Consider the following 20,358-nt stretch of genomic DNA (forward strand, 5'->3'; position numbering starts at 1 on the left):
CTGCAATCTCCGCTACCCAGGTTCAAACAATTCTCCTGCCTCAGCCTCCCGAGTAGCTGGGATTACAAGTGTCTGCCACCATGTCCGGCTACTTTTTTTATTTTTAATAGAAACGGGGTTTCACCACGTTGGCCAGGCTGGTCTCGAACTCCTGACCTCAGGTGACTGCCTGCCTTGGCCTCCCAAACTGCTGGGATTACAGGCATGAGCCACTGTGCCCAGCAGATAGTCTTTTTTATTATTATTAAAAATTTTTTAAAAAGAAAATAGTGTCCTATCGGATATCAAAGAGACATCAATATTGTTTGTAGAATTAATTAGCAGATATGACAAAGTTTTTAAATGTTACAATTTTAAAAACATTGTGCACCCGTAAAATACAGCTGTTTACACTCCTTAAAAAAAGAACCTGGTATACAGGCCGGGTGCAGTGGCTGACGCCTATAATCCCACCACTTTGGGAGGCTGAGGTGGGTGGATGACAAGGTCAGGAAATCGAGACCATCCTGGCCAACACGGCGAAACACCGTCTCTACTAAAAATACAAAAAATTAGCTGGGCGTGGTGGCAGGCGCCCTGTAGTCCCAGCTACTCGAGAGGCTGAGTCAGGAGAATCGCTTGAAATCAGGAGGCAGAGGTTGCAATGAGCCGAGATCCTGCCATTGCACTCCAGCCTGGGCAATAGAGCAAGACTCCGTCTCAAAAAAAAGAAAAAAAGAAAAGAAAGAATCTGGTATACAAGAAGATAGCCCTTGATCCAAAACCAAGAGAAAAGACAGACAATTAAAAAAATAAAAATAAAAAGCACCGGTGCGGTGGTGGGAGAGGTAACCGGCAGGAGCAGCGCTGCCGCTGGGGCGTGGGGCTCACCAGCCTGACTTCCCGTCCGTCCCAAGCCCACTCGAGCCGCAGCCATGTCTGGGGAGGAGATGATTTTTGATCCTACTATGAGCAAAAAGAAAAAGAAGAAAAAGAAGCCTTTTATGTTAGATGGGGAAGGGGATACCCAAACTGAGAAAACCAGCCTTCAGAAACAAAACAAGTGGAGCCAGAGCCAAATGAGGACAAAGATTTGGAAGCTGATGAAGAGGGCACTGGGAAAAAAAGATGCTTCTGGTGATCTAGATGACTTGAACTTCTTTAATCAAAAGAAAAAGAAGAAAAAAACTAAAAAGATGTTTGATACTGATGAAGCTAAATAAAGCGTAAAGGATCTTAAGATTGAAAGTGATGTTCAAGCCGGGTACAGTGGCTCACGCCTGTAATCCCAGCACTTTGGGAGGCTGAGGCCGGCAGATCACCTAAGGTTGGGAGTTCGAGACCAGCCTGACCAACATGGTGAAACCCCATCTCTACTAAAAATACAAAAATTAGCCATGCATGGTGGCCGGCACCTGTAGTCCCAGCTACACGGGAATCTGAGGCAGAGAACTGCTTGAACCTGGGAGGCGGAGGTTACAGTGAGTCGAGATCGCATCACTGCACTCCAGCCTGGGTGACACAGAGTGACTCTGTCTCAAAAAAAAAAAAAAAAAAGTGATGTTCAAGAACTAACTAAACCAGAGGATGACCGTGACATTATGCTTGGCAATAAAAAGAAGAAAAAGAAGGTCAAATTCCCAGATGAGGATGAAATACTAGAGAAAGATAAAGCTCTAGAAGATGAAGACAACAAAAAAAGATGATGGTATCTCATTTGGTAATCAGACAGGCCCTGCTTGGGCAGGCTCAGAAAGAGACTACACATATGAGGAGCTACTGAATTGAGTGTTCAACATCACGAGGGAAAAGAATCCAGATCTGGTTGCTGGGGAGAAAAGGAAATTTGTCATGAAACCTCCACAGTTCGTCCGACTAGGAACCAAGAAAACTTGTCAACTTTACACATATCTGTAAACTATTACATCGTCAGCCCAAACATCTCCTGCATTTTTGTTGGCTGAATTGGATACAAGTAGTTCTATAGCTGGTAATAATAAACTTGTAATCAAAGGAAGATTCCAACAGAAACAGATAGAAAATGCCTTGAGAAGATATATCAGGGAATATGTCACTTGTCACATGTGCCGATTACTGGACACAATCCTGCAGAAGGACACGTGACTCTATTTCCTACAGTGCGAAACTTGTCATTCTAGATGTTCTGTTGCCAGCATCAAAACCGGCTTCCAGGCTGTCATGGGCAAGCGAGCAAAGCTCGGTGCCAAAGCTAACTAATTTGCTAATCACTGATTTTGCAAAGCGTGTTGTGGAGATGTGGCTGGACAGGTTTGCCATCAGAGTGGATGTACCATTGTATTAAAAGCAAGATTTAAAAAGCTGCCAAGATTTTTGGCGAGTGGTTGATTGATCTGAAGTCCTTGCAAGACGCTGATGCTCAAGCTGTTGACATACTCATTGTCTACTTTAACACCTATCAAAGAAACATGATATGGGGTAAGAAGGTGCTTTTTTAAAATCGTTCCTAGACTTCTGTAAAATGCAAGTTAAATTAAAGTTATTATAACAGTGAAAAAAAAAGCACCATACAGCTAATGGAGTTGTAAAACAAGATTTTGAGACAGGATCTTGCTCTGTATCTAGGCTGGCATGCAGTGGTGTGATTATATCTCACTGCAGCTTCAACTCTTGGGCTCAGGTGATCCTCCCACCTCAGCCTCCCAAGTAGCTAGGACTACAGGTGCATGTCACCACACCGGTGTAATTTTTAAAATTTTTGTAGAGACAAAAAGTCTCCCTATGTTGCCCAGGCTGGTCTTGAACTCCTGGCCTCAAGCAATCCTTCTACCTCGGCCTCCCAAAGTGCAGGGATTATAGGCATGAGCCACCATGCCCAGCCCAAACAAAGTTTTTAAAACTTGAATTTTCAAAAACTTTAAAGACAAGATGGAGTACTTTGGCTGAAAACTATAAAAAGTAGGCCGGGCGCGGTGGCTCAAGCCTGTAATCCCAGCACTTTGGGAGGCCGAGGCGGGTGGATCACGAGGTCAGGAGATCGAGACTATCCTGGCTAACATGGTGAAACCCCGTCTCTACTAAAAATACAGAAAACTAGCCGGGTGTGGTGGCGGGCACCTGTAGTCTCAGCTACTTGGGAGGCTGAGGCGGGAGAATGGCGTGAACCCGGGAGGCGGAGCTTGCAGTGAGCCGAGATCACGCCACTGCACTCCAGCCTGGGAGACACAGCAAGACTCCGTCTCAAAAAAAAAAAAAAAAAAAAGAAAACTATAAAAAGTAATTGGATGGAAATTCTAGAATTGAAAAATGCAAAAAAATTGTGAACAGGGGATGGGTTTACTTACTGACTAGTACTGAAAAGAGAAAAAGACTGGGTGATAGTTGTAAGAAAATAGTTACAGTTGACCCTTGAACAACATGGGCTTGAACCGTGTGGATCCACTTATACATAGATTTTCTTCCACTTCTGCTACTCCTGAGACAGCAAGACCAACCCTTCCTCCTCCTCCTCCCCCTCCTCTTCTTCCTCTTCATCCTTTTCCTCCTCCTCAGCATGAAGACAATAAAGACAAATACCTTTATGATGATCCACTTCCACTTAATAGTAAATATATTTTCCTCATGCCTTTTAAAATAACATTTTATTCCCTCTAACTTACTTATTGTAAGAGTACAGTATATAATACATATACAAAATATGTGTTAATGGACTGTTTATGTTATCAGTAAGGCTTCCAGTCAACAGTAAGCTATTCATAGCTGAGTTCTGGAGGGGGGGGGTGAAAAGTTATACAAGGCCGGTGCGGTAGCTCACGCCTGTAATCCCAGCTACTCGGGAGGCTGAGGCAGGAGAATCACTTGAACCCTGAACCCAGGAGGCAGAGGTTGCAGTGAGCTGAGATCATCCCACTGTGCTCCAGCCTGGCGACAAACCAAGACTCTGTCTTAAAAAAAAAAAAAAAAAGTTATACACAAATTTTCAACTGCATGGGGTGGGACAGCACCCCTAACCCCTGCATTATTTAAGGGTCATCTGTTACTAAGGCATGGGTAGGCAAAAGGATGAGAAACATAAAGAGGTTATGGTAAAGAAGTCTAACATACATGTAAGTGGCGTCTCGGAAAAAAAGAATGGGACTGAAGCGCTATGTATTAGTCAGCTCATGCTGCCATAAAATACCATAGAATGGGTGGCTTTTTTTTTTCTTTTTTAGATGGAGTTTTGCTCAGTCTGGAGCGCAGTGGCGCAATCTCAGCTCACTGCAACCTCCACCTCCCAGGTTCAAGCCATTCTCATGCCTCAGCCTCCCAAGTAGCTGAGACTACAGGTGTGTGCTATCACGCCTGGCTAATTTTTGTATTTTTAGTAGAGACGTAGTTTCACCATGTTAGCCAGACTGGTCTCAAAGTCCGGACCTCAGGTGATCCTCCTGGCTTGGCCTCCCAAAGTTCTGGGATTACAGGTGTGAGCCACCACACGTAGCCAGAATGGGTGGCTTGAACAGAAATGTTTTCAAATTGTGGAGGCTGAAAGTCTCGGATCAGGGTGCCAGCACAGTTGGGTTCTGGTGAGAGCTCGCTTCCTAGGTTGCAGATGGTGCTTTTTCGCTGTGTTCTCACGTGGCAGAGTGGGATGCAGGGGGAAAGGGCCCTCTCTGGTATTTCTCTACAAGGATGTATTCTGTAGTACCAGAACCCCACCCTCAAGACCGCATTAAACCTTCATTCATTCCTTATAGGCCCTATTTCCAAATACATTCACATTGAGAGTTAGGGCTTCAATATGTGGACTGGGGCGTGGGGAGACACAATTAGGTCTATAGCACTGTATAAACCCTAAACGGGATACATACAAAGTCACACTGAGGTATATCATAGCAAAACTGCTAAAAACCAAAGATAAAGAAATATCTTAAAAGTAACCAAAGAGCAGAGGCAGGGGGATTGCTTTGAACTCAGGAGATCAAGATCAGCCTAGGCAACATGGCAAAACCCTGTCTCTACTAAAAATATAAAAACTAACTGAGCATGGTCATGCATGACTATATTCTTAGCTACTCAGGAGGCTGAGGTGGGAGGATGGCTTGAGCCCGGGAGATGGAGGTTGGAGTGAGCTGAAATCGTGCCATTGCATTCCAGCTTGAGTGACAGAGCCAGACCCTGTCTCAAAGAAAAAAAAAGTAACCGAGGAGAAAAAGATTATTTTCATAGGAACAATAATTAAACTGACTATGATTTTGCAACAGAAAAAATGAAGCAGACAATGGCATGATGCCTTCAAATTACTGAATGAGGTGAGGTCAGTAGGAATGGTGGAGTAAGGGCCTCTAAAAACCTATTCCTCCATAAAAGCAGTGAGAATATTGAGATAACTTGTAAAATAAAAATTTTCAGAATTCTGAAATTAACGAAAGCTTTGCAATAACCCAAAGAACTTTTTTCTTATTTTTAAAGGCTGTATCTCAGTAAGAATGGTGAGCTTTGTGGTGTTTTAACTTGCCTTATTCTCAACACTCTCTTCAACTCCTCATTAGTCTTCAAAACCAACAGTTCTACAATCATAGTGAAGACCAGTAGCCTAGCAGCCACTTGTTAGGACAAAATGGGTTTGGAGATCCCCAAAATAGCATTATTTGAGACCTGTCCTTATTTGGCCTGTCTGACAATTCCCTGGAAATCCTCATTCACAAGACTTGCCTTGGCCAGCCACAGTGGCTCATGCCTATAATCCCATTACTTTGGGAGGCTGAGGTGGAAGGATTGTGTGAGGCTAGGCGTTCAAGACCAGCCTGGGCAACAGAGTGAGACACTGCCCCTACAACAACAACAAAAAAATTAGGCATGTGGCACACACCTATGGTCTCAGCGACTTGGGAGGCTGAAGCAGGGGAATTGCTTGAGCCCAGGAGTTCGAGGCTTCAGTGAGCTATGGTCACACCACTGCACTCCAACCTGGGTGATAGAGCAAGACCCTGTCTCTAAAGAAAATAAAATAAATATAAATGACTAGTTAATGGGTGCAGCACACCAACATGGCACATGTGTACATATGTAACAAACCTGCACGTTGTGCACATGTACCCTAGAACTTAAAGTATAATAAAAAAATAAATAAAATTAAAAAACAAATGTTTGCCTTTATTTGACCCAACTCAGACCATGCTCAGTGAAAATAGCTTTTCACCTGGGACATTTGTTGAAAATAATTAGTAGCATGGCTAACATGCAGCTAACTGAGGTAGTGATAACAGTTGAGGCAAACAAGCTGCCCCCCTCAGCCAAAAAAAAAATCAAAAGAAGAGCTGAGGAATGAGGTGTCCATAAGGGGCTTTCAAAACTGCTGACATACTGCACAACTGTAATCCCAGCACTTTGGGAGGCTGAGACAGGCAGATCACCTGAGGTAAGGAGTTTGAAACCAGCCTGGCCGACATGTTGAAACCCCGTCTCTAATAAAAATAGAAAAATTAGGGGCTGGGCGCAGTGGCTCATGCCTGTAATCCAGCACTTTGGGAGGCCGGAGCAGGCAGATCACCTGAGGTCAGGAGTTGGAGACTAGCCTGACCTACATGGTGAAACCCTATCTCTACTAAAAATACAAAAATTAGCCAGGCATGGTAGCGGGCGCCTGTAATCCCAGCTACTCGGGAGGCTAAGGCAGAAGAATCGCTCGAACCCAGGAGACAGAGGTTGCAGTGAGATTGCGCCATTGCACTCCAGACTGGGCAACAAGAGCTAAGCTCCATCTCAAAAAAAAAAACAAAAAAAAACTGCTGACATATTCATGGGACTCTAGAAGGCCACGCACATGCATGGTCTATGTGCATGCTCAAATCTGTCCACATGCCGAGGAAAGACCTAAGAAGTCCGAAGTTCTAACACAACATCTGGCTGACCTTGAAGCACTGCAAAAAAAAAAAAAAAAAAAAAAAAATGGCAAAAGCTGTCAGCATTTTTAAATGCCTGCCTGAGTGTGAAGGGTGCCCCAACACAAACATACACAGAGCCTCTTGGAAATGGCTGGGACAGTAAACAGATTCAGTCATTTAAGTAACTATCTTTTTTTTTTTTTTTTTTGAGACGGAGTCTTGCTCTGTCACCCAGGCTGGAGTGCTATGGCCGGATCTCAGCTCACTGCAAGCTCCACCTCCTGGGTTCCCACCATTCTCCTGCCTCAGCCTCCCGAGTAGCTGGGACTACAGGCGCCCGCCACCTCGCCCGGCTAGTTTTTTGTATTTTTTAGTAGAGACGGGGTTTCACTGTGTTAGCCAGGATGGTCTCGATCTCCTGACCTCGTGATCCGCCTGTCTCGGCCTCCCAAAGTGCTGGGATTACAGGCTTGAGCCACCGCGCCCGGCCCTTAAGTAACTAGTCACTAGCTGATGACTAAGCTAAGTGAGCAGAGAATTCAGTGAGAAAGAAGACATACTTCACAGATTCATTTGGAAAAGCCACTAAAAAAACCCCAACATCAACAAGTCGTTAGAAGGGGAAATAGTTTGATTTCCAGAGTAGTCACATTGTATTATTAGAAATGTCAGTTTTTGGCCCAGCATGGTAGTTCACACCTGTAATCCCAGCACTTTGAGAGGCCGAGGCAAGCGGGTCATTAGGGGTCAGGAGATTGAGACCAGCCTGGCCAACATGGTGAAACCTCATCTCTACTAAAAATACAAAAATTAGCCAGGCGTGGTGGCACATGCCTTTAGTACCAGCTAGTTGGGAAACTGAGGCATGAGAACTACTTAAGTCCGGGAGGCAGAGGTTGCAGTGAGCTGAGATCGCAACAGTGCACTCTAGCCTAGGCAATAGTGAGACTCTGTCTCAAGCAACAACAACAACAACAACAAAGAAATGTCAGCTTTCTGTATAAAATTATGAGACAAGCAAAGAAATAAAGTATTGTTCTTACACAGGAAAATAGCAATCTATAGAAACTATCCTTGAGGATATTTTAAATGTATTCAAAGCATTAAAGGAAATCATGTTTTTAAAAATGTTAAAAAGTGGCCAGGCGCGGTGGCTCATGCCTGTAATCCCAGCACTTTGGGAGGCTGAGGCAGGCTTCACGAGGTCAGGAGATGGAGACAATTCTGGCTAACAATGGTGAAACCCCGCCTCTACTAAAAAAAAAAATAATACAAAAAATTAGCCGGGCTTGGTGGCAGGTGCCTGTAGTCCCAGCTACTCAGGAGGCTGAGGGAGGAGAATGGCGTGAACCTGGAAGGTGGAGCTTGCAGTGAGCTGAGATGTTGTCACTGCACTTCAGCCTGGGTGACAGAGCGATACTCCATCTCAAAAAAAGTTAAAAAATGCAATAACTGAAATTAAAAATTCACTAGAGGGACTCACAAGCAAATGTGATTAAGCAAAAACCAAGACTCGGCAAAAGTCCTTTTGGATCCATTGGATCTCTAGGAAACACCAGAATTGTCAGTGAAGAATATATTAAGTGGCTCGAGGCCTACTGTCAGGCCTATTTCTATGGCTTGACAGTAAAACTCCTAGACCTGGTTCCTGTTTCTGCAACGAGGTGTTCCTTTAGAGTCAACAATAACTCACAAACAAAACCTACAAGTTCATGCAAGAGACATCCTGAAGTTCTTAAAAAAGTCAGTTGAAGAAAAATTGAAGAAAAGTCAATTGTGATTGTCTAGTCTGAGGAACAGACAGGAAGAAGGATAAATAAAAATGAATACAACATCAGAGACCTGCGGGACATTATCAAGTCTACCACCATACACATAATGAGAATCCTAGTAGAAGAGAGTAGAAAAGGACCGAAATAATATTTGAAGAAACAATTTGCCAAAAAGTATTTTTTGCTGAAAAACAAAATAAATTTGTTGAAAAACATTTATCTCCATATCCAAGAAGCTCAGTGAACTCCAACTAAGACAAACTTAAAAAGATCCACACTTATACACATCATCATAATCAAACTGTCAAAATCCAAAGAAGAGTCTTGAAGAAAGAGAAATACAATTAATCATTTAAAAGAGCTCCTTCACATGATTAACAGCTGACTTCTTATCAGTAACCATGGAGGCCAGAAAGCCATGGGATGACATTCAAAGTGCTGAAAAAGACTGTCAACCAAGAATTTTATATCCAGCAAAACCAACCTTCAAAGATGAAGCAAAATTTAAGTCATTCCCAGATAAACAAAACTGAGACAATTTGTCATTAGCAAACCTGTCACACAAGAAATGCTGAAGGGGGTCCATCAAGTTGAAATGAAGGAACACTAGACAGTAATTTGAGACCACATGAAGAAATAAAGAGCACTGGTAAAGGAAACTAAATAAATATAAAAGACCATATTAATATATTTTTGCTTATAATTCTTTTTTTCTTTTAAATGATTTTAAAGACTACTGCATAAAGTTATACTTATAAACCTGTGCTGATGGGCACACAATGTATGAACATGTAATTATGACAACATTGCAAAGAAGGGGAAAGGGAACAGAGCTACGTAGGAGCTAGATTTTGTATACTATTGATATTAAATTGGTAGTAACGTAAACTAGATCGTTAAATTAAGTTGTTAATTGTAATCTTCAAAACAACAAAGGAAATGACTCAAAAATATACATGGTAAAAAAAATGAAATGATAAAGGAATTAAAATAGTATATTAGAAAATATCTATTTAATACAAATGAGGAGAATAATGGAAAATAGAAAGGAAAAATGACATAAGACATATAGAGAATATAGCAAAATAGCAGATGTAATTCCTTCCTTAATAGTAATGACGTGAAATTGATTAAACACTCCAGTCAAAAGTAAGAGAATGGCAAATGGATTTAAAAAATGATTCAACTGTATATTGTCTTACAAGTAACACACTAGATTCAAAGACGTGAATATGTTGAAAGTAAAAGGTTGGCGGCTGGGTGCAGTGGCTCATGCCTGTAATCCCAGCACTTTGAGAGGCCAAGGCAGGCAGATCACAAGGTCAGGAGTTTGAGACCAGCCTGGCCAACATAGTGAAACCCCATCTCTACTAAAAATACAAAAATTAGCCAGGTGTGGTGGCCTGAGCCTGTAGTCGCAGCTACTCAGGTGGATGAGGCAGGAGAATTGCTTGAACCCGAGAGCCGGAGGTTGCAGTGAGCAGAGACCATGACATTGCACTCCAGCCTGGATGACAAGTGAGACTCCGTCTCAAGAAAAAAAAAAAAAAAAAGACAGCAAAAGCTACACTATGCATACAGTAACTCAAAGAGACCTGAGGTGGCTATTCTAATATCCCACAAAATAGATTTTAAGGCAAAAAGTGTTACCAATTATAAAAAGGGACATATTTTAATGATAAAAGTATCAGTTTATTAGCAAGGCTTAACTACAAACATATGTAATTAACAACAGAACCCCAAAATACATGAAACAAAAAATAACAGAATTGAGAGAAAGAGACAATTAAAAAGTAACAGTTGGGGACTTAAATATGCCACTTTTTTTTTTTTTGAGACAGAGTCTCACTGTGTCCCCCAGGCTGGAGTGCAGTGGTGCCATCTCGGCTCACTGCAAGCTCTGCCTCCCAGGTTCACGCCATTCTCCTGCCTCAGCCTCCTGAGTAGCTGGGACTACAGGCGCCCGCCACCAAGCTTGGCTAATTTTTTTATATTTTTAGTAGAGACAGGGTTTCACCGTATTAGCCAGGATGGTCTGGATCGCCTGACCTCTTGATTCACCCACCTCGGCTTCACAAAGTGCTGGGATTACAGGTGTGAGCCACTGCGCCCGGCCAAATATGCCACTTTTACTAATAAAACAAATAGGCAGAAGATCAAGAGGGTAATAAAAGACTTGAACAATACTATAATCCAATTAGACCTAACAGATTTTTGTAGAACATTCCACCGAACAACAGTGTAAGATACATTTTTCTCAAGTGGGGATGGAACATTTCCAAGATAGACCATATGTTAGGCCATAAAACAAATCTCAATACATTTAAATTGATTGCAGTAATACAAAGTATTTTTCTCCAACTATAATAGAACAAAATTAGAAATAACAGAAGGACATTTGAGAAGTTCACACATATGAGGAAATTAGACAACACACTCCTAAATAACCTGTTGGTTAAAGAAAAAGTCACAAGGGATATTACATAATACTATGAGAGGAAAGAAACAAATATGCAACATATCAAAATTTATGGGATGTAACTAAAGCAGTGCCTAGAAAGAAATTTATAGTTGTACATACCTACATATATTATATAATTATACCTACATACATATATGTATGTATATGTATGTATATATTATGTATACATATATGTACATATGCAAACATGCATGTATGTACATACATATATATAACACACACATTATATATTGTATAATATACGTATATTTTATATATTTTTTTCTTTTTTCCTAGAGTCCTGCTCTGTCTCCCAGGCTGGAGTCCAGTGACACAAGCATAGCTCACCACAGCTTCAAACTCTGAGCTCAAGTGATCCTCCTGTCTTAGCCTCAGCTGGAACTACAGGTGTGTGTCACCACACTCAACTAATTTTTTTTTTTTTTTTTTGAGATGGGATCTCACTCCATCACTCAGGCCAGAATGCCAGTCTCAGCTCACTGCCACCTCTGCCTCCTGGGCTCAAGCCATCCTCCCACTTCAGCCTCCCCAAGTAACTGGAAATAAAGGCATGCTCCACCACACCCAGCTAATTTTTTCTATTTTTAGTAGAGATGGGGGCCCCACCAGGTTGCTTAGGCTGGTTTTGAACTCCTGAGCTCAAGTGATCTGCCTGCATTTGACTCCCAAAGTGTTGGATGAAAGGCGTGAGCCACTGCACCTGGTCAAATTTTTTGTTTGTTTATTTTGTAGAGATAAGGTCTTGCTATGTTGCCCAGGCTGCTCTCACACTCCTGACCTGAAGAGATCCTCCTGCCTCAGCCTCCAGAGTAGCTGGTATTACAGGCACAAGCCACCATTTAACATTTTCTAATTTTACATGTGACTTCCTCTTTGATCAGTGGGTTTAGAATTGTGTTGTTTAATTTCCAAATATTTGGAAATATTTGGGGAATTAAACTTGACTTAAAATTGAGTTAAACTTGAAGTCAATAATACATAGTTGGGGATTTTCCAACTATGTATTATTGACTTCAAGTTGTATGACTTGGATTGACTTCAAGTTGTATGTATTATTGACTTCAAGTTGTATGTATTGACTTCATACTTGTATGATTTCAATTCTTTAAAACTTGTGGAGTTGTTTTTTAATGACTCAGAATATAGTTCATATTGTTTGAATGTTTCAAGCACTTCACAAATAATATATTCTCCTATTGTTGGGTGTATTGGTCTATAAATATTCATTAGGTCAAGTTGGTTGACAGAGTTGTCAGGTTTTCAATATCATTTTGATTTTCTCTCTAGTTGTGTTATTTAAGATGTTTATTAAAATATCATTATGTAATGTTCCTCATTATCCTTGGTGACATTCCTTATTCTAAAGTCAACTTTGGTAGTAATCTAGACACTCCAGCTTTCTTTGGATGAGGGTTTGTGTATCTTTTCCCATCCTTTTCTTGTTAATCTGTATATAGCTTTTCTATCTGAAGTGGGCTTCTTGTAGATAGAGTATAATTACTTTTTATCCAATCTGATGATCTTTTAATTCGTTTATTTAAACCACTTCATTTAATGTGGTTATTAGGCTTAAATATATCCATTTGCTACTTCTTTTCTGTTTGTTTTCTTTGCTCTTTGTCCCCTTTCCCTCATTTTCTGTAATTCTAAAATTAACTGAGTACTTTTATGAATCTGTTTTATATCCATTAAAAATGTTGCCTAGTTATTGCCCAAAGGCTTACAAGATACATCACGAATTAATCATGGTGTACTTTCAAAAATTATTATACTGATTCATATATAGTTTAAGAACCCTGGCCAGGCGCGGTGACTCCTGCCTATGATCCCAGCACTTTGGGAGGCCGAGGTGGGTGAATCATCTGAGGTCGGGGGTTTGAAACCAGCCTGACCAACATGGAGAAACCCTCTCTCTACTAAAAATACAAAAATCAGGCCGGGCGTGGTGGCTCACGCCTGTAATCCCAGCACTTTGGGAGGCCGAGGCGGGTGGATCACAAGGTCAGGAGATCGAGACCATCCTAGCTAACACGATGAAACCCCATCTCTACTAAAAACTACAAAAAATTAGCCGGGTGTGGTGGTGGGCACCTGTAGTCCCAGCTACTTGGGAGGCTGAGGCAGGAGAATCACTTGAACCTGGGAGGCGGAGGTTGCAGTGAGCCGAGATTGCGCCATTGCACTCCAACCTGGGCAGCAAGAATAAAACTCTGTCTCAAAAACAAACAAAACAGTCTGTCACTCAGGCTGGAGTGCAGTGGTGCAATCTCGGCTCACTGCAACCTCCGCCTCCCAGGTTCAAGCGATTCTCCTGCCTCAGCCTCTCGAGTAGCTGGGATTACAGGTGTCTGCCACCACACCTGGCTATTTTTTGTATTTTTAGTAGAGACGGGGTTTCACAATGTTGCTCAGGCTGGTCTCGAACTGTTGACCTTAGGTATTGCACCCTCCTTGGCCTCCCAAAGTGCTGGGATTACAGGCTAGTTCCAACATATTTCCAACATCCCATACCCATTAAGCAGTCACTCTTCATTCCCCTCCTCACACCAGATTTAACCACCACCAGTCTGGTGATTCTATGAATTTACCTATTCTGGATATTTCATAAAACTAGAATCATAGAATATGTGAACTTTTGTGTCTTACTTCTTTCACTTAGCATAATGTTTTCGGTGTTTATCCATATGGTAGCATGTATCTGTACTTCATTTTTATGGCTGAGTAATCTATCATATGTATATAATACATTTTGTTTATCCATTCATATATTGATGGGTTGTTTACACCACTGGGTCACTGTGAGTAGTGCTACTACAGCATCTGTGTATACATTTTTGTGGATGCATGTTTTCTCTTGGGCAGACAGCTAGGAATGGAATTGCTGGGCTATATGATAATTCTGTTTATCTTTTTCAGGAACCACCAAACTCTTTGTTTACAGTGACTGAACCATTTTACATTCCCATGAACAATGTACAAGGTTCCCATTTTCAGGCTGGGCGGGGTGGCTCATGCCTGAAATCTTAGTACTTTGGGAGGCCAAGACAGGTGGATCACTTGAGACCAGGAGTTCAAGACTAACCCGGGCAACATGGTGAAACCCCATCTCTACTAAAAATATAAAAATTAGCCAGAAAAAAAATTAGCTGGGTGTGATGGTGGGCACCTGTAATCCCAGCTACTCCAGAAGCTGAGGCAGGAGAATCACTGGAACCCAGAGGGCAGGGGTGGCAGTGAGCTGAGACAGAGCCACTGCACTCCAGCCTGGCCGACAGAATGAACTCCATCTCAGAAAACAAAAAGGTTCCCATTTTCCAGCATCCCCAACAACACTTTGTTTTTTCTGTATTTTTCGTTATAGCCATCCTTCTGGATGTGAAGTGGTATCTCACTGTGATTTGGATTTGCTTTTCTCTGATGGCCACTGTCTTACTGCTTCCAAGATCCTCTTCAGTTTTGGACAGTTTATGTATGTCTCGACATGGATCTCTCCTGACTTATCCTATTTGGAGTTCTGCAAACTTCTTGGATGGGTACATTCAAGTGTTTTCACAAATGTGAGGTGTTTGGGGCTGTTATTTCTTCAAATATTCTTTCTGCCCCTTTCTCTCTTCTCTCCTTCTCAAACTCCTATTTTGCAAAGGTTGGTATGCTTGGTGGTAATCCACAGGCCTCTTAAATTGCTTCTTTCCTTTGTTCTTCTGCTCCTCAGATGGGTAATTTCAACTGATCTACCTTCAGCTTCACTGATTCTTTCTACTGTCTGGCCATATCTGCTATTAGAACCATTCAGTGATTATCCCCCCTTTTTTATTGTACCTTTCAGCTAATTTTTATGGTTCCTTTTTATAATTCCTTTGATAATCTCTATGGGACATTGTTTCCCTGTATTCCCTTAGCTCTTTGAGCACTTTTGAGACAGTTGATTTACAAATGTTGTCTTCAAGTCCAATGTCTATGCTTCCTCAGATAGTTTATTTTAATTTTTGCTGTAAGTGGGCTATAATTTCTTTGCATGCTTCACAGTTTTTTGTTGGAAGCTGAATATTACTTTACTATCATGTGGTAACTCTGGAAACCAGATTCTTCACTCCTCAGGGTTTTTGTTACTTGCTGTGGGTTGTAGTGGTTTGTTTAGGGACTTATATATATTTAGAGACAAGGTCTCGCTCTGTTCCCGAGGCTGGAATGCAGTGGCACAATCAGAGCTCACTGCAGCCTCAAATCCCTGGGCTCGACTGATCCTTCCACCTCAGCCTCCCAAGTGGTTGGGACTATAGGCATATGCCACCATGCCCAACTAATTAAAAAGATAAATTTGCTTTATAGAGACGAGCTCTCACTATGTTGCCCAGGCAGGTCTCGAACTCCTGGACTCAAGTGATCCTCCCACCTTGGCCTCCCAAAGTACTGAGATTACAGGCGTGAGCCACAGCACTCAGTCCTAGTGACTTTTCTGACCTGTTTTTGTAAAGTTTCTGTTCTTTGACTTACATGGTCTGTAAGGTGTCTTCCTTTTGCTTGTGTTCAGCCAGTGTGTTGAGATTTCTTTGAAAACTGGTTGCCCCAAAAATTAACAAAGGAAGAAAAAAACCCTGTTTTTGCTGATTGGCTGTGTTGGGACACACCTTCAGTGTCTATCTGGGCCATTTTAATTTGGCCTTAGCCTTTACTTCCTGCTTGCACTGAGCCTACACATCAGCCAGACATGAAATCTTGGGGTCTTCTCAGGTTTGAATGTGCAGACTGAACTGGGAATGTGCATGGCTTTCTAAATCCCCCAATATACATGGGTGCTTTTGAATAACCTAATTTCTCTAAGAAATTCTCTCTGCTGCTTTCCTCTCAGGCTTTAGGCACTCCTTTGTTTACCTAAACTGTAATTTTTTGCCTCAGGTGGCAGCAGGTTGTTCATTTGTCTTACAATATTTAGAGACAAACCTGCCACTTTCTTTCCAACCCTGATTGAGTTCTGAGTTAGATGAAACAAATGCAGATGCCTTGTGTCAGTCCTTGAAGCTGCCAGACTGGCCAGAACAAGCATAATCTTTCAAGAATAAGATCTCTGGGGCTGGGTGCAGTGTCTCACGCCTATAATCCAAGCACTTTGGGAGGCGGAAAAGGGTGGATCACCTGAGGTCAGGAGTGTGAGACCAGTCTGGTCAACATGGGGAAACTCCGTCTCTACTAAAAGTACAAAAATTAGCTGGGTGTCGTGGTGTGTGCCTGTGGTCCCAGCTACTTGGGAGGCTGAGGCACGAATTGCTTGAACCTGGGAGGTTGCAGTGAGCCAAGATCATGCCAATTTGCACTCTGGCCTTGGTGAGAGTGAGACTCTGTCTCCAAAAAAAAAAAAAACACCTCTCTTCTCCCTAGAAACCAGGACCAGGACCCCACGCTGAGAATGTGGTCTGTGTGTCTTCAAGACTGTTGCAGAGCTGAGAATGGGGAAAGGGCAAGTAACACTGCCAAGCTTTCCTTCTCTTTTTAGGTTGCCTTTTTCTTGATTCAGCAAATGCTTAGTGCTGTAAACTATTTTCCTGGGTTCTGACAAAGTTGTTTCTGAATGTTTTTGCTTGATTTTTCAATGTTTCTGTGGAGGAAAAGGTCCTTGAAGCTACCTACTTGGCCATTTTTGCTGATGCTACTCTTGGTTACATTCTGAGGGCCCGACATTGTGTATGAAAATTGGTAGAGCTAATTTATGGCTCTGCATGTTAAAATTCTCTGGAGATTTATTTTTGCTTCTGTGAGGCAGTGAAATTAGTTGCATCAGCATTCTCAGATAACTTTTAAACAGTCATGGAATGAGATGACTTAAAACTGGACTTCAGGCTGTGTGAGGGCCTATTTCTCACTAACCTTGCACGTAGGATAGTCCCTTGGAGTGCAACTAAAACCCTGCATGTTTACTAGGCTCCTTCTTCTTTGGTGGTACCTGCATAGTTTATTTTGGGAATGTGAATGCAGCTTGCCTAACTCTCTAAACATACCCATTGCCAGAGAAGAAATAATGGAGCAAGCAGGTTAATGTAGAAACCACATTTATTAACCATGGATTCACTGAGGGCAGTTTTATTAGATATTATCCACAGCTTATGCTGACATCTGATTTTGCAGAGAAATTATAGCCATTATTTTATTAAGATAATTCTACAAGATCAATATAGTTTCTTGAAGGAGCATATATTCTAATTCTTCAATAGGGTTTGGTTTAATTTAGCTATCAAAGTCAAATGTCTCTAAACTTTACACACTAAACTCATTGTGGGCACAAAATTTATTCTTTGTACATATTCCTTCTAAGTGCTTTGGTTCTTCAAGCTGAAACATCTCAACTTCCAGAAATATGGTTGCCAGATCAAAAATACCAGAGTCCTTCTAAGGGTTAAGATTTGAATCAAGAAAAAGATACATATACATATTTTATTATATACAAACAAGGAACAACAAAAAGTTTCATCATGTAAACAAAAGAATATAAATTATAGACATAATTGGAAGTTTCAAAAAGTCCTTAAATCATTGTGATCTTCTCCAAAAGACACAGGTCTTGGAGTGTGGGCACAGAGCCATCAGTCAGACGTCTGGGTGGTCTCCCATAATAGCAATTTATATTCTAGAGAAGTGGGCTTTTTGTGAACTCTGTCAGGGTGAATGAGTTAGGCCTCTTAAAGGAATGAAATGCTTTCACATTTGGGGCAACAAGTGAAAAATATTGAAAGAAGGGATACAACTAGGATTAGATTTATTGTTGACAGTGATTTTAGAAATAAATCACTGAAAACATGTTAAAAGATTTCTAGATAAAATTCTGGCTACCAAAAATAAGAAAGGATACCTTTTGTGGCTCTACAAATGGTTTGGTGAAAAATAAAAAAGGAAAAAGTGAGCCGAGGAGAAAGCGAAATAGGGAAGTCTAGGGAGGAGGCAAGAAAATACACAAGTCATAGCAAGAAAAAAACATGAGATGGTCCTTTTAAGGCCAGGTGTTGGTGATATTTACCTATGTAAGCTCAAGCCTAGAAGAGTACAGTTCTTATATATTCACTACCTAATGCTATACAAGAAAAAATACTTTTCATTTGTTATGAAAGAACTACTTTATATGAAAACTAAAAATATGTATTTACATTGCAAATCCCAGATGAAACCCAATTTAATACAAAGTGAACTATAGGGATGACAGAAAAATGGGTAGATATCAAAATTCAACTAAATTTACAGTACTGCCTTATATCTTTTTTAAATTTTGTTTTTGAGACTGAGTCTTGCTCTGTTGCCCAGGCTGGAGTGTAGTGGTGTGATCTCGGCTCAACGCAACCCCTGCTTCCTGGGTTCAAGTGATTCTCGTGCCTCAGCCTCCCCAGTAGCTGGGATTACAGGAGTGTGCCACCACACCCGGCTAATTTTTAATAGAGACGAGGTTTTGCCATGTTGGCCAGGCTGGTCTCAAACTCCTGGGCTCAAGCAATCCACCCGCCTCAGCCTCCCAAAGTGCTGGGATTACAGGCATGAGCCACTGCACCCGGCTGATATATATATTCTTTTAAAATCTATACACAAGGCTCAAGTTCTGGAGTTTCAGGTTTTATTTTTAAGTTTTCTTTAAAAATAAAATTGCTAACCCCCAAGTGAATTAAAGGTTGATCTGGGCTCGAAGAGGTAATCTGCTCTTTGTCACCAAGTGCTCTGTAGTTTCTTCCACTTTAGACCTCTCCAGTGTGTTAATGCCTCTGTTTTCTTTGTCTTTTCCATGTGATTTTTTATGCTGTGGATTTAAGGGGGAAAAATTAAGTCAATGTAAAGTAACATTTGATACACATTAACTACACTCTATTTTCAAAGTTCTCTGGGCTATAAGCAAGAAAACTTAAGTGTAGAAAACCAGAAAAGGTTTAGCACAAGTTTGAGCCAACAATTTGGCAAGTAGAACCAAATGCCTTCTTTATTTGATCACTACTGGAAGGAGTAGAGTGAAAGAAGTATTAATTTTCTGTGTTATTTTCTAAGACATAGTTACAGATTTTACTCCAGGGTAGTGGTTCTCATCAGGGAGCGATTTTGCTGCCACAGGGGACGTTTGGCAATGTTTAGAGACTTTTTTGGTGTTACAACCAGGGAGTGCTACTGGCTTTGAGTGAGTATTCACATAGTTCACTGTTTTTCTTGTGTACCGACATAGTACAGTCCACAGGAAAGACCATTACAACAAAGAATTACCCAGTTTAAAATGCCAATAGCACTGCTGTCAAGAAACCCTGCTCTGGCCGGGCGCGGTGGCTCAAGCCTGTAATCCCAGCACTTTGGGAGGCCGAGACGGGCGGATCACGAGGTCAGGAGATCGAGACCATCCTGGCTAACACCGTGAAACCCCGTCTCTACTAAAAATACAAAAAAAAAAAACTAGCCGGGCGAGGTGGTGGGCGCCTGTAGTCCCAGCTACTCCGGAGGCTGAGGCAGGAGAATGGCGTAAACCCGGGAGGCGGAGCTTGCAGTGAGCTGAGATCCGGCCACTGCACTCCAGCCCGGGCTACAGAGCAAGACTCCGTCTCAAAAAAAAAAAAAAAGAAAAAAGAAACCCTGCTCTAAGGAAACAAAGATTTGCTGTCATGCAGAAAAGCCAATTCTGTTTTAAGCAGAGAAACTGGTATATGGGACACCTTAAAAACAGTTTTGCTTAGTTCTTAAAAATTGTATTTTATTTTATTTGTAAAACCTATTTCATATTCCTCATTTGGAAGTTCTATTTCATTGGAATCCTACTTACCCATACAGAACATTAATGGACTGGTGACATTCATTGTACACTCAGTCATCAATGCTGAGACAAATTATAAACCAACTATTAAAGCTTTAAACCCAGAGAAAATCCCCACATCACACTGTTACTAGGGAAAAGATTTCTGGACTTCAGCTGAAGGTCTAAAACTCCATCCCAAACCCTCTCTGGTATTGTAGGGACTTCCTTGCCATAGCTGAATCACTAAGCCTAATTCAAAATGCCACAGGTAATAATAATAAAAGAATTCCTGACCAGGGATTAAGTAGTCACCAGGTTCTCTTATCCTTCCCCCTTTCCTAACTTTATAAGATAGAAGAAAAGGATAAAAACTGAAAGAAACATATATATAGTTCTCTAATAGTAAAGAATAAAGCAAAAGGTGGCAAGAATTTGGGGATAAAATTGCCCAGAGGAAAACAGGGAGGAATTTATGAGAACCTGAATTAGAACTTTGTTAACAGTTGAAAGCAGTGATGGAGAATCTTTAGACCT

At 41.4% G+C, this 20,358-nt stretch overlaps 1 protein-coding gene and 1 pseudogene across 1 annotated transcript in view; one reads left to right on the forward strand and one right to left on the reverse strand.

The window, feature by feature from the left end:
* Positions 1 to 226: 226 nt before the first annotated feature.
* LOC105480245 (eukaryotic translation initiation factor 2 subunit 2 pseudogene) lies at positions 227 to 3,225 on the forward strand (annotated as a pseudogene).
* Positions 3,226 to 16,847: 13,622 nt separating this feature from the next.
* The window catches only part of LOC105480250 (kinesin family member 11), a 67,688-nt gene continuing 64,177 nt past the window's right edge, over positions 16,848 to 20,358 (reverse strand). The window contains exon 22 of the mRNA XM_011738839.2: positions 16,848 to 18,852. Within this exon, the coding sequence (XP_011737141.2) occupies positions 18,721 to 18,852 (132 nt within the window). The 3' untranslated portion in view covers positions 16,848 to 18,720. The remainder of the gene's footprint in view (positions 18,853 to 20,358) is intronic.

Source organism: Macaca nemestrina, chromosome 9, assembly GCF_043159975.1.
Source record: "Macaca nemestrina isolate mMacNem1 chromosome 9, mMacNem.hap1, whole genome shotgun sequence".
In the NCBI taxonomy this organism is placed as follows: domain Eukaryota; kingdom Metazoa; phylum Chordata; class Mammalia; order Primates; family Cercopithecidae; genus Macaca; species Macaca nemestrina.